We start from the raw sequence: 15,036 nt of genomic DNA, 5'->3' as shown, positions 1-15,036 counted from the left end.
GGAGATGCAAGCTAAGTTGGTGTCGGAAATGCAGGCCAAGATGGACAAGATGTTCTCTAACATCGGTCAGAGACTTGGGGCATTAGAGCAAGGTGCTCCGGAGCGAGTCCAAAGCTCTCTCATCCCGGATGCCTCTAAGCTTCCGCCGTATACCAAGAATAATCCTTGGGGCATGGCTCTTCATTCTCCGTTCTCAGACGGAATGTTAACTTTGGAAGGTCTTGGCACTCGTCCTCTAGAGGACTTTGAATTCTTTCCTCCTGGTCTGGCATTTCCATTTCATGGTTATGCCAGGCTTACCGAGGAAGCTCTGGTTCGGCTAGATAAGGTCCCCAAAGAGACCGTCATCTTCCCAAAAGAACAAGCCCAATCTGTTTGGGCTAGGTTCCTGAACGACATTGGTTGCACCAACACCATGTTGACGCCGTATAAGAGTTCCTTCACAATGTTTTTAATGGACAAAAACACCGTGACTCCATGCGTCAATAAGGTAGCAGAGCTTGCTTTCCAATATGCTCTGGAGGAGAAGCCCTTGCCTCCCATCCGAGAGGTGGATCCGATCTCCCTCCTTCTTCCTTCTGGCATTGAGTGTTGGGACAATGTCCATACCACTTTTACCTCTGGCAAGCTATCAGCGGACTGTGCCTCAGTTATGTTTAGTGAGCGGCTTCCCCGTCTCCCGGAATCCCTCATTAAACAGGAGTATGATTCCCGCCTACGTGTTGGCCGAACTCTGAACTTGGCCACATCCACGGAGTCGATAGCCTTGACTTATGATACTGAGAGTATCTTTAAGTCTCTCAATAAGGCTACGTTGCAGTCATTGTATTATGATCTTTATGACTTCGCTATTGCTAAACGTAGGTGTCGCAAACACGTCCTGGCTGAGGCGACTATTAGGCACGAGCCTAATAAGCTTATCCGGTCCTCCTGCTGGGGTTCAAATCTCTTCCCTGAGGATCTTGTGGAGGAAGTCTTGGCAGAGGCCACTAGAGTCAATCAGAGCCTTAAAGCCCGTTGGGGTTTGACTCCTAAACGGAAATATGACCCCGCAAATTACCAAGCCCGGGGTAGGAAGAAGCTCCGCCCGTATACCTCCACCCAGTTCAGGCAACAGCAGAGTAGTTCGTCCATTTTCCGACTGCCTCTTCCTCCATCTCCCGTTGCTCCTGCGCAGCCTTCCACCTCTCAGGCTCCTTCGGACGACTATGTCACCGTTCTGCTCCCTAAGAGCCAGCTTTCCGGTGCCTCCACCACCTCTCCTGCCTTTAACCAGTCTTATGAGGCTCCTAGCTCTTCCCAGAGTTATAACAGAGGTAGAGGCTACCACCGTGGTTCAAACCAGAACAGAGGTAGAGGAAGAGTTTTTCGCAAGGGAAAGAACTTCCGAGGCGGACGTGGAGGCAACTCCTCAAGCCAATACTGAGGTGCAGCAGGTAGGGGGGAGGCTTTATGCCTTCCGCAACAAATGGAGGTTCAGTCCCTGGGCTTTCAGTATCATCTCCAAGGGACTGGGGTGGAGTTGGATTCAAGGGCCTCCTCCTCCGAACAAATTTCATCAACATTCCACTCCGGACCTAGTCGAATTTGTCCAGGATCTGTTACAAAAGAACGCCATACAAGAAACGAAACACCTGAAGTTTCAGGGTCGGCTGTTCAGTGTCCCGAAGAAGGATTCAGACAAGAGAAGAGTGATTCTAGACCTATCCCTTCTCAACTTGTCCATTCAATGCGACAAGTTTCGAATGCTTACCGTCTCGCAGGTGCGGACCTTACTTCCCCGTGGGGCCGTCACCACCTCTATCGATCTTACAGACGCCTATTATCACGTCCCGATAGCGAGACACTTCCGTCCGTATCTAGGCTTCCGCCTAGGGGACAAAAATTACTCCTTCAAAGTGATGCCTTTCGGGCTCAACATCGCCCCAAGGATCTTCACAAAGTTAGCAGAAGTCGCTGTTCAGGAACTCAGAAATCAAGGGATTCAAGTAGTAGCCTATCTGGACGACTGGCTCATTTGGTCAGACACCTCCCAAAATTGCCTAAAAGCCACTCACAGAGTCATCCAATATCTTCAATCTCTAGGCTTCCAGATCAACTTCAAGAAGTCCCGTCTTCTTTCGAAATCAAAGTTCCAATGGCTCGGCCTGCAATGGGATCTTATATCTCATACTCTGTGTCTTCCCAAACCCAAGAGGTTAGAGATTGCAAGGAACACCAAACGCTTTCTCAAAGACAAAGTAAGTTCCAGACGTCTCCAAGAGAGGATTCTAGGGTCCCTTCAATTTGCCTCAGTGACGGATCTACTTCTGAAGGCAAAATTGAAAGATATCAATCGTGTCTGGCGTTCGAGGGCGAACCGGAAGCTCCGGGACAGGAAAGTCCGCCTTCCTCCCATTCTACGGGAAAGACCTCTTCCTTGGACAAGAGCCAACAATCTGTCAAAGTCAGTTCCCCTTCGATTCCCGCCTCCGAAGTTAATCATTCACACGGACGCATCCCTATCAGGTTGGGGCGGCTATTCTCAGCTCAGGAAAGTTCAAGGTCTTTGGTCTCCCTTATTCCGCCAATTTCACATCAATGTGCTGGAGGCCATGGCAGTTCTTCTAACCCTGAAACATCTCGCTCTATCCAAGAGACAACACCTTCGTCTGGTCCTCGACAGCGAAGTGGTGGTCCGCTGCCTCAACAGAGGCGGGTCAAAATCAGGGCCCCTGAACCATGTTCTAGTAGCCATATTCTCCCTAGCAGCCTCGAACCGTTGGCATCTTTCAGCTGTCCACCTGGCGGGAGTCCGGAACGTAGTGGCAGACGCCTTGTCCCGGACCTCCCCTCTAGAATCGGAATGGTCACTCGATCTAAAGTCATTCCGGTGGATTCTCTCTCGGGTTCCCGGTCTCCAAGTGGACCTCTTCGCCACGGAGTCCAACCACAAATTGAGAGTATATGTGGCTCCCAATCTAGACCCTCGGGCTTACGCCACAGACGCCATGTCACAGAATTGGGACATCTGGGAAAGGATTTATCTCTTTCCCCCGGTGAATCTTTTACTGAAAGTCCTAGACAAACTGAGATCCTTCAAGGGACAAGTAGCCTTGGTCACACCCAACTGGCCCAAGAGCAACTGGTATCCTCTCCTGCGAGAGTTGAGACTATATCCTCACCCGATACCCAATCCGGTTCTGTCTCAGATAGTACAAACACGCGTTGTGTACGCTTTCTCAAACATTCAGAGCGCCCTAACTTTATGGACTTCATGAAGTTTGCGGCCATGCATGGTGCCAATATCGATCCTCAAAACACCTTGTTTCTAGAATCAGATAAACGGGATTCCACCATCCGCCAATATGATTCTGCAGTTAAAAAGTTGGCAAAATTTTTGATGGACTCAGACGTGCACTGTATGAACCTGAACCTTACAGTCACTTTCTTTAGAACTTTATTAGAATCAGGTCTGGCAGCCAATACTATCACCACTATTAAATCTGCTTTGAAAAAGATTTTCCTAGTGGGTTTTAACATAGACTTAACCGACTCTTTGTTAGCTTCAATTCCGAAAGCCTGTGCCAGACTGAAACCGGTTACTCGTCCTACCCCGGTGACCTGGTTCCTTAATGATGTACTCAAATTGGCTTCTGATACCATTAACAGTTCTTGTGATTACATTCCCCTTCTCAGGAAAACACTTTTCCTGGTGAGCTTGGCTTCCGGGGCAAGAATTTCTGAACTGGCAGCCTTGTCGAGAGACCCGGGTCATATTGAGTTCCTTCCTTCGGGAGAGGTCCTTCTTTCACCTAACAAATTCTTTTTGGCTAAGAACGAAGACCCTCAGAACAGATGGTCCTCCTGGAAAATTGTTCCCCTCACGCAAGATCCGTCTCTGTGCCCTGTTACTACTCTTAGGTCTTATTTATCCCGGACCTCCTCTAACTCCTCGGGGCCTCTATTCGTTAGAGAACAAGGTGGTACCATTACTATTAAAGGGATCAGGCAACAAATTTTGTATTTTATTAAACAAGCTAGCCCTGACTCTTTTCCTCTTGCACATGATATCAGAGCGGTTGCTACTTCGGTGAACTTTTTTCACCACATGAATTTTACGGACCTTTCCAGGTATACAGGGTGGAAATCACCGTCAGTGTTCAAGAAACACTACCTTAAACATTTGGAAGCCCTAAAATTTTCTACAGTAGCTGCAGGGAGCGTAGTTACTTCCAGGTGACTCACGTGTTAATGCCTTGTCATTTTATCTCTCCCCCTTATTATTATTATTATTATTACTATCCAAGCTACAACCCTAGTTGGAAAAGCAAGATGCTATAAGCCCAGGGGCTCCAACAGGGAAAAATAGCCCAGTGAGGAAAGGAAATAAGGAAATAAATAAATGAAGAGAACAAATTAACAATAAATCATTCTAAAATAAGAAACAACGTCAAAACAGACATGTCATATAATAAACTATCAACAACATTAAAAACAAATATGTCATAAATAAACTATAAAAAGACTATGTCCGCCTGGTCAACAAAAAAGCATTTGCTCCAACTTTGAACTTTTGAAGTTCTACTGATTCAACCACCCGATTAGGAAGATCATTCCACAACTTGGTCACAGCTGGAATAAAACTTCTAGAGTACTGCGTAGTATTGAGCCTCGTGATGGAGAAGGCCTGGCTATTAGAATTAACTGCCTGCCTAGTATTACGAACAGGATAGAATTGTCCAGGGAGATCTGAATGTAAAGGATGGTCAGAGTTGTGAAAAATCTTATGCAACATACATAATGAACTAATTGAACGACGGTGCCAGAGATTAATATCTAGATCAGGAATAAGAAATTTAATAGACCGTAAGTTTCTGTCCAACAAATTAAGATGAGAATCAGCAGCTGAAGACCAGACAGGAGAACAATACTCAAAACAAGGTAGAATGAAAGAATTAAAACACTTCTTCAGAATAGATTGATCACCGAAAATCTTGAAAGACTTTCTCAATAAGCCTATTTTTTGTGAAATTGAAGAAGACACAGACCTTATATGTTTCTCAAAAGTAAATTTACTGTCGAGAATCACACCTAAAATTTTGAAAGAGTCATACATATTTAAAGAAACATTATCAATACTGAGATCCGGATGTTGAGGAACCACCGTCCTTGACCTACTTACAATCATACTTTGAGTTTTGTTAGGATTCAACTTCATACCCCATAATTTGCACCATGCACTAATTCTAGCTAAATCTCTATTAAGGGATTCACCAACCTTAGATCTACATTCAGGGGATGGAATTGATGCAAAGAGAGTAGCATCATCTGCATATGCAACAAGCTTGTTTTCTAGGCCAAACCACATGTCATGTGTATATAGTATGAAAAGTAATGGGCCAAGAACACTACCCTGTGGAACACCGGATATCACATTCCTATAATCACTATGGTGCCCATCAACAACAACTCTTTGAGATCTATTACTTAAAAAATCAGTAATAATGCTAAGAAACGACCCACCCACGCCCAACTGTTTCAGTTTGAAAACAAGGGCCTCATGATTAACACGGTCAAAGGCAGCACTAAAATCAAGGCCAATCATACGAACTTCCCGACCACAATCAAGGGATTTCTGTACAGCATTGGAGATTGTAAGAAGGGCATCACATGCTCCAAGGCCTTTACGAAAACCAAATTGCAAACTAGGGAGTAGATGATTACCTTCTGCAAACCTATTAAGACGTTTTGCCAGAAGACGTTCAAAAACTTTAGATAATATGGGAGTTATGGAAATTGGGCGGTAATCAGTGGGACTTGAGCTACCACAAACACATTTACATAGAGGAGTAACATTACCAATTCTCCAATTAGTGCTAAAAGCTCCTCTTCTTGCTAACTTCCGCAAAATAACAGATAACTTTGGAGCTAAGAAATCTGCTGTCTTTATAAAAAACAAAGGAAAAATACCATTTGGGTCTACACCTCCATAAGCATCAAGGTCCATCAACAGAGCTTTAATCTCACGAGATCGAAAAGCTAAACTAGTTAGTTTAGCCTCAGGAAAACAGGAATGAGGAAGTTCAAGTTTTTCATTACTCTGTTTACTGTCAAAAACATCAGCCAAAATGGTTGCCTTTTCCTTTGGACAGTGAGTGACTGAGCCATCTGGTTTAAGTAAAGGAGGAACTGTTGCATCTACACCAAAGAGTGCAGATTTAAGGGTAGACCACCATTTATGTTCCTGAGTTGTACCAGAAAGTGTTTCTTTTATGGTTAAATTGTACTCCTTTTCAGTTGAGGCATAAACTCTCTGAGCAAAAGCTCGAAGCTGAGTATAGTTGTTCCAGGTCAAATCTGATCTGTTACCCTTCCAAAGTTGATAGGCCTCCTGCTTCTCCAAAAAAGCACGTCTACAATCATCATTGAACCACGGTTTGTCCTTCACTCGGTATCTTAGCACACGAGAAGGGATACGCCTATCAATTATGTTGACTAGATTCTCATTCAAAGGGACAACAGGATCTACACTATTATATAATTGTGACCAATTCAAGCACAAAAGATCATGTAAAATCCCATTCCAGTCTGCTTGGGATTTCATGTAAATTTTACAAGAATATGATATATCAGGGACAGGCTGCTCAGTCTTCACCAATAATGAAATCAAGGCATGATCAGATGTCCCGACTGGAGGACCAACCTTACCAGTTATAACGCCAGGGGAGTCAGTGTATACAAGGTCCAAGCAATTACCAGACCTGTGAGTAGCTTCATTTATGATTTGCTCACAGCCTGATTCAGAGGCAAAGTCTAAAGCTTGTAAGCCATGGCGATCAGTAGGAGAGATAGAACTTAACCACTCCCTATGGTGAGCATTAAAATCACCAACAAAGACAAAAGAAGCCTTTCTATCATCTTCTTGTATCTTAGCCATAATGGTAAGAAGACAATCGAAGATAGAATCATCCATGTCTGGATTCCGGTAGATCGAACATAAATAAAAGTTGTTATGCCTGCCACAAACTTTTATTACCTGAATCTCATGACATCCACATTGATAGCAGGACTTATGAGAAGCAGGGTACTCTGTCCTAATATACACCGCCATTCCCCTGGCCCTAGGGATGGCATCACGTTTCAACATTATTGGCTTCTTAAAACCAGTTATAAGGAGCTCAGATGAGTGCCTCATATTAGAAACCAAAGTTTCTGAGCACAAAAGAATATCATACTGTCTGGACGCAACTGTAAGGTCTTGGATATTTGCATGAAGACCACGAATATTGCAATACAGAAGACGACATTGACGAAATCTAGGACGTACTGGTCCCGGATTTCGCTCAATGTCTCCAGACAGCATAAGAATTAATAGAAATAAAAAAAGAGACATCATACTTAAAAACTAGATTAACAAGAATTATAACAAAAACAATACGTACAGAATTATAAACAAAGTGATTGATGATACCCATAGACTATAGTAAAAAGTCGGAAAAACTAGTCAACATGGAGGAGCCGATACACCATGCAAGGCTAAATACCCTCCAGGATAGCCACTTCAACTGAAGGGAGGACAGTAAGGATGGTTTTGAGAAGAAAAAGAATCAGAAAAAGGAAAAGACAACCTCTTGATAAACCACCAGGCATCCATGGCCCTTCTATTAAGCCTGCCCAACACACCATTTCAAAAAAACAAGAGGAAGAAAAAAAAAATAAGATAGAATAGTGTGCCTGAGTGTACCCTCATTTATACCCTATTTGTATTCGTTGGTTTCACACCTGAATATTATTATTATATTTGTAAATGTTTAACTCCTGAGTATCTGTATATATTATCACTCACGGCATTATTATACCTTATTTGTCAGTTGTTCTACCAAGTGGATTTATGTTCCTTTTAAGATACCCTTATAATTGTTTTGTGGCACTCATCTCTGATTAAAGCATCCTGTATTTCCCTTACGCTTATGTTTTTTCCTTTATCTTGCAAGTTTGGTGACATTTCTCTTGTATAGATTCACTGGGCGGCACAGGTTCGAGCCCAGAAAAGGGATTTTGACGTAGGAAAAATCTATTTCTGGGCGAGGGACCTGTGCCGCCCAGTGAACCCTCCCAGCTCCTCTCCCTTGGAGTCCCCAAACTTTGGGTGCTAAGGAGTTGGGTTCTGAGCGGATGCAGAGTTGGTGGTGCCGAGTGAGGTTGAACGGCTCTCCTCTATTGGGGTCTTTGTCGTGGATGAATCTAAATAGTGCGGGACCTCTGGATTATACGCCCAATTTTATACCGACACCAATAGGTGAGCGAGCTAGTTAACCTAGCACTCCTTTACATTTTTTCTCTGGTATATTTAGCAGTAAATTACCTAAGAATAAGTGCTAAATGGAGCTTATTCACTGGGCGGCACAGGTCCCTCGCCCAGAAATAGATTTTTCCTACGTCAAAATCCCTTTTTTTACCACAGTAAATGGGTGCACACTGTACAGAGAGAGCTAGGACCAACTGGGTGTAGAGATAGATAGTGGTGCGCAGTGCTCCCAGTGTAAAGGAGCACAGGCTATTTGAAATCATGGCCCAGCTTGAATTTTATTGCAGTTTTTATGAGAATTTTTATTTTATAGGTATTGCATCGTTCTTGGCCATCCCAATGCTTTTGCCAACTATTAGAAATCGAATTCTTAATGTTGGGTAAGCAATTATCACAAAGAATTTTTTTCTCTCTCTCCTTGGCCGGGAAAAATGCAAACTGTGAAGCAAGAAACCGCGATTAACGATGTCCAACTGTATAGTCTTAGATTATTATATTATAGTTCCATAAGTGTGTTGCTAAAATTTATACCTAAGATTTAATACTAAACTACTCTAAAAACTTATTCGCTTGTTCATGCTTTGTTTTCAGATGCAGTGATTTGATAGATAGGTTTGCAGATTTTGAAAAATAAGAACGCAAGTGTAGTTAAGTCATTCATAATTGCTGTTAATGTATTTCAGAAACAGACCGTGGAAATCAATTGAAGACAGAGCCTACAGGTCGTAAAAAATCATACACAAGAGTTGAAGACTACATGATTTTGAAATTCATTAATGAAACCAAAAGACATTCGCAGGTAAGAAACGATAAAATTTTTTAGAAAACTGTAGAATTTATCATTCTTAGTGATTGGATTATATATTCATGTGTAATTTTATTTATTTACTTCATATATTATGTCAGCTGATAATTTTTTTCTCTTAATCTTCCTTGAACTATTAATTTTTGTAGGTGAAAGGTTTGAATAACTTAACAGTTTTTTAGGATAAGTGCTATGAAATTAACAACACAAAAGTCCATGAAGCCAAAGGATGTTTTAAAATACCATTTGTATTGCAGCACCCAATTCCTCAATTGGTTGTTAGAAAAATTCTATTTCCAATTGACCTTGAGTTGATTTTTTCCCACCTTGTTTAGGATATATGTCAGCCTGCTTTCAAGGTCTTTATGCTAATTCAGTAAATGTTAAAGCCGCCCGTTGAGATACTACTGCTAGAGAGTTATGGGGTCCTTTGACTGGCCAGACAGTACTACATTGGATCCTTCTCTCTGGTTACTGTTCACTTTCCCCTTGCCTACACGTACACAGATTGGTCTGGCATAGTCTTTACAAATTCTCCTCTGTCCCATACACCTGACAACACTGAGATTACCAAACAATTCTTCTTCACCCAAGGGGTTAACTACTGCACTGTAATTGTTCAGTGGCCACTTTCCTCTTGGTAAGGGTAGAAGAGACTCTTTGGCTATGTTAAGCAGCTCTTCTAGGAGAAGGACACTCCAAAATCAAACCATTGTTCTCTAGTCCCATAGCCTCTGTACCATGGTCTTCCACTGTCTAGGGTTAGAGTTCTCTTGCTTGAGGGTACACTCGGGCACTCTATTCTATCAAATTTCTCTTCCTCTTGGTTTGTTAAAGTATTTATAGTTTATACAGTGAACCCTCGCTACTTCGCGGTCCGACAATCACGGATTCACCACTTAGCGGGGTTTTCCCATAACCCATATATATATACATATCGCGGATTTTCCGGAAAATTCGAAAATACCGCGAAATCTGAAGACAACCAAATACGATATTTTGTTACCTGTAATTCCATTAATACTGTAATTAGTAATATCTGTTCTTACTGATTGTTCATTGCATTACATATGATATATAATTCAGCACAGAAAGAAATAAAACACGAAAAGAGAATGTGATCATACGATAATTCAGTACTGTATACAGTACGTAGTAAAATTAAATCGAACATGAAACGCAAATCAGATGCAGTCATACCATATTAGAATGGTGTGTACTGTAATGGATGTGCTTCTTTTCCATGAATCTTTTGTATGTATACGTATGTAGTACTGCATCCAATAATATTCTTTGTTGCAAAAATCACATTTCGAATAAGCGTACGAGAGAGAGAGAGAGAGAGGCGTAAAATAGCGTACGTAAAGCTGTATTATTATTATTGTTATTATTATTATTATTGTTGTTGTTGTTAATAAAATTATTATTGTTATTATTATTATCATTATTATTATTATTATTACTGTACAGTATTATTATCATTATTTATTATTATTACGGTATTTACTTAATCTACGTACGTTCGGTATGCGCGGGGCATCTTCTATGAGTAGGTAACCAACGCATTATAGTACTGTAAGACGGGTTGTGATTGGTTCAAGCGCTGATAGATGACGAATCAGAACTCAAGTTTTGTTATCTAGCCTGTGATTGGTGTTTTGCCCGCATCTCCTACCCGCAGCATCTAAGTTCTCGCGGGGCTGGATCGTCCACTTTCTGTTACCGCGTATTGCTGAGTAGACGTTCTTAAGTGTGTGAATCTGTGCTGTTTGCGACTTTTTTAAGTTGAACTTTTTGTTACTGTAAATCCTACTGTAATGGCTCCCAAGCGTTCTGCTTCTCTTAAGGCTGGTAGTGAGCCTAAACGCCACCGAAGGATGATGACGATAGCTGAGAAGGTTACGCTTCTCGACATGTTAAAAGATGGTAGAAGTTACGCGGCCGCCGGCCGCCATTTTGGCATCAACGAATCTACTGTTCGCTATATCAAGAAGGACGAGGCGAACATTAGAAAGACGGCTGCAATCACCTTTAGCAGATCAGCGAAGCGAGTCGTTACAACGCGTAATAAAACGATCGTACGCATGGAAGGTGCTTTAGCTGTGTGGATTGCCGACTGCCGGAAGAAGAACATAGCGTTGGATACGAACACCATCCAAACAAAGGCTTTGAGCTTATATGAGAATTTTGCTGCAAAGGAACCTAAAGACGACGACGGCAACCATGCTGAAGATGATGATGATGCAGATGATCCTCAACCAGGGACATCCACTGATTCCCAGCCTCAGAAACGTTTTTCTGCCAGCAAAGGATGGTTCGCGAAGTTTCAGAAACGCTTCGCCCTGAAAAGCGTTTCCCTGCATGGGGAGTCTGCTTCCGCTGACACTGCCGCTGCTGAAACTTACGTGAACCAGACGTTCAAGAATATTATCGCCGAAGGTGGATACAAGCCGGAACAAGTCTTTAACATGGATGAGACTGGCTTGTTTTGGAAGAGAATGCCGTCGCGAACTTTCCTGTTCAAAGAGGAAGCCAAAGCCTCTGGCTTCAAAGCATTCAAGGATCGCGTTACCCTCGTGATGTGTGGCAATGCTGCTGGATTTTTGTTAAAGCCGGGGCTTATTTATAAGTCGAAAAATCCTCGCGCTTTGAAAAATAAAAATAAGAATCTCCTTCCCGTGTACTGGATGCATAATCAAAAAGCATGGATTACGAAGATGCTGACCTCCAACTGGTTCCATCAGTGTTTTATCCCGCAAGTCAGCAAATATCTCTTAGAGAAGGGCTTGCCATTCAGGATCCTTCTCCTTATGGATAACGCTGGTGGACACGCAACTGACCTGTCGCATGAGGGCATTCAGGTTGAGTTCCTGCCACCCAACACCACGTCATTAATTCAACCGATGGACCAGGGGGTTATCAGGGCGTTCAAGGCCCTCTACGCGAAGAACACCTTGGCAGACCTCGTTGCGTGTGTGGATGCTGCCCAAGATGACGAGGATGAAGATTTTAACTTGAAGGCGTACTGGCGGCAGTACACCATAGCCACGTGCCTGCAGAATATTCAGAAGGCACTTCAAGAGATGAAACCTGCAACCGTGAATGCGAGCTGGAAGAAGTTGTGGCCCGATATTGTTTACGACGACAAGGGATTTACTCCGTCGGAAATCCAACACTCTGCAATACGCAAATCTGTGCAGTTGGCTGCCATAATTGGAGGTGACGGGTTTGGCGACATGACGACTGAAGACGTCGACGAGTTGTTGGACTGCCATTCCCAGCCCCTAACTGACGCAGACCTCGAAGACCTGACGAAATCGGCAAGTGAAGAAGAGAGTGATACCCAGGAAGAGACCCAAGAAAATGTCGAAGAAACGGGCTTAACATTAGAACGGCTTGCCAAGGCCTGCAACCATGCGAAGGAGTTGAAAGAAATGTTGCAAGAGTGGGACGAGGATATGGTTCGCTCGATGCAATTCTGCAACAAGATCGATGAGACATGACTCCCTACAAAATGCTCTTGGATCGAAAAAAGAAGCAGCGGCAACAACTTCCGATCACAATGTTCTTCCAGCCTCGCAAAAAAGAGCCAGTTCCTCCTGCTAGTACGCCTTCGGAAGAAATTGAAGAAGTTTCCAGAAGAAGTTGAAGAGGTGTCCCAGGAAAAGACACCTCCGTCTGAAGAGACGTAAAATACTACCTGGCTGCACAGTAGAACACATCATCAGCTTCATCATCATCATTTCTACTGTGCAGCAAATTCATCGCCATCACCATTCAAGTTTTTCTTCAACTTCTTTCGTGGTGAGTACAGTAACAATCTTTATTTTTACTTTAATATTCTTACTGTACATTCTAAAACTGTATTTGTGCCTGTTTTATAGTTTAGTACTGTACGTACTGTATGCATTAAGTTAAAGGGAAAGTTTTAAAAGTCTACATGTTGTAACCTATCATATTTTTTTTTGTTTAAAATTTACATTTACGTACGTAAAACAATCTCTCTCTCTCTCTCTCTCTCTCTCTCTCTCTCTCTCTCTCTCTCTCTCGTAAATTGTTTTCCTGCTTTGCTACGTACAATACTGTATAAATTATATTATATTTGTAAGGTAAAATATTTTGTAAATGCTTTTACTGTAAATCATGTATGTACTGTATCATTATTTATCACTATCATCATGCGCGTTAAATGCCTTGTTTGTTCTGAGCGTGGTTGTTTACTGAGCGTACACGCCGTCGTTTCAGGCGGCGTCATAAAGAAAAACATTTCATTTGGAAGTCCTAAGAAAAATACGTAAACTAAAACATTGGTAATAAAAAAATCAACATACAGTACTGTATAATCAATATAATCGATGCAAAAACTAACCTATACATATATGTGTACTGTACACTAAATGAGTTTGTTTCTTCATTATGATCAGAGATGAACGTAAACAAAACATTGGTTGCCATTTTTTATCGTGCTTTTTAGGTGTTTAGGAAACGCATGATATAAAATCGCCTTTAATATTTGTGCCTGTTTTAGTTTAGGGTGCTGTAGTACATGCATTAAGTGTTCTGTACATTAAAGGGTGGTTTGTTAACAGTACTACGTACAAGGGAAGGTTTTAAAAGTCCGAATATACATGTTAAATAAATAGGTAAATATGATGTCACTACTTCGCGGATTTTCACCTATCGCGCCCGCGTCTGGAACCTATCTACCGCGATAAACGAGGGTTCACTGTATAGGAAATATTCATTTTAATGTTGTTACAGTTCTTAAAATATTTTATTTATCCTTATGGGTTATATGAATCAGATTTTTACACTAAGGCAGATATGCGAGAAATATTTAGCAAAAGGTAAGGAGGTGTATGTTGCGTTTATGGATCTGGAGAAAGCGTATGATAGAGTTGATAGGGAAGCAATGTGGAATGTGATGAGGTTATATGGAGTTGGTGGAAGGTTGTTGCAAGCAGTGAAAAGTTTCTACAAAGGTAGTAAAGCATGTGTTAGGATAGGAAATGAAGTGAGTGATTGGTTTCCGGTGAGAGTGGAGCTGAAACAGAGATGTGTGATGTCGCCGTGGTTGTTTAACTTGTATGTGGATGGAGTGGTGAGAGAGGTGAATGCTCGAGTGCTTGGACGAGGATTGAAACTGGTAGACGAGAATGACCATGAATGGGAGGTAAATCAGTTGTTGTTTGCGGATGATACTGTACTGGTTGCAGACACTGAAGAGAAGCTTGGCCGATTATTGACAGAATTGGAAGAGTGTGTGAGAGAAGGAAGTTGAGAGTTAATGTGGGTAAGAGTAAGGTTATGAGATGTACGAGAAGGGAAGGTGGTGCAAGGTTGAATGTCATGTTGAATGGAGAGTTACTTGAGGAGGTGGATCAGTTTAAGTACTTAGGGTCTGTTGTTGCAGCAAATGGCGGAGTGGAAGCAGATGTACGTCAGAGAGTGAATGAAGGTTGCAAAGTGTTGGGGGCAGTTAAGGGAGTACTGTAGTAAAAAATAAGAGGGTTGGGCATGAATGTAAAGAGAGTTCAATATGAGAAAGTGATTGTACCAACTGTGATGTATGGATCGGAGTTGTGGGGAATGAAAGTGATGGAGAGACAGAAATTGAATGTGTTTGAGATGAAGTGTCTAAGGAGTATGGCTGGTGTATCTCGAGTAGATAGGGTTAGGAACGAAGTGGTGAGAGTGAGAACGGGTGTAAGAAATGAGTTAGCAGCTAGAGTGGATATGAATGTGTTGAGGTGGTTTGGCCATGTTGAGAGAATGGAAAATGGCTGTCTGCTAAAGAAGGTGATGAATGCAAGAGTTGATGGGAGAAGTACAAGAGGAAGGCCAAGGTTTGGGTGGATGGATGGAGTGAAGGAAGCTCTGGGTGATAGGAGGATAGATGTGAGAGAGGCAAGAGAGCGTGCTAGAAATAGGAATGAATGGC

General features: G+C 42.3%; 1 protein-coding gene across 1 annotated transcript in view; it reads left to right on the top strand.

Annotated features, from left to right (window-relative positions):
* Positions 1-15,036, top strand: part of LOC137631060 (uro-adherence factor A-like) — a 264,160-nt gene that overhangs the window by 194,120 nt on the left and 55,004 nt on the right. Inside the window, exon 11 of the mRNA XM_068362655.1 lies at positions 8,974-9,089. Coding sequence (XP_068218756.1) covers positions 8,974-9,089 — 116 coding nt within the window. The remainder of the gene's footprint in view (positions 1-8,973; positions 9,090-15,036) is intronic.

The sequence above is a fragment of the Palaemon carinicauda genome, chromosome 39, assembly GCF_036898095.1.
Source record: "Palaemon carinicauda isolate YSFRI2023 chromosome 39, ASM3689809v2, whole genome shotgun sequence".
Lineage (NCBI taxonomy): Eukaryota > Metazoa > Arthropoda > Malacostraca > Decapoda > Palaemonidae > Palaemon > Palaemon carinicauda.
Note: the sequence above shows the minus strand (reverse complement) of the source record. Positions and strands in the feature narration are given on the sequence as shown.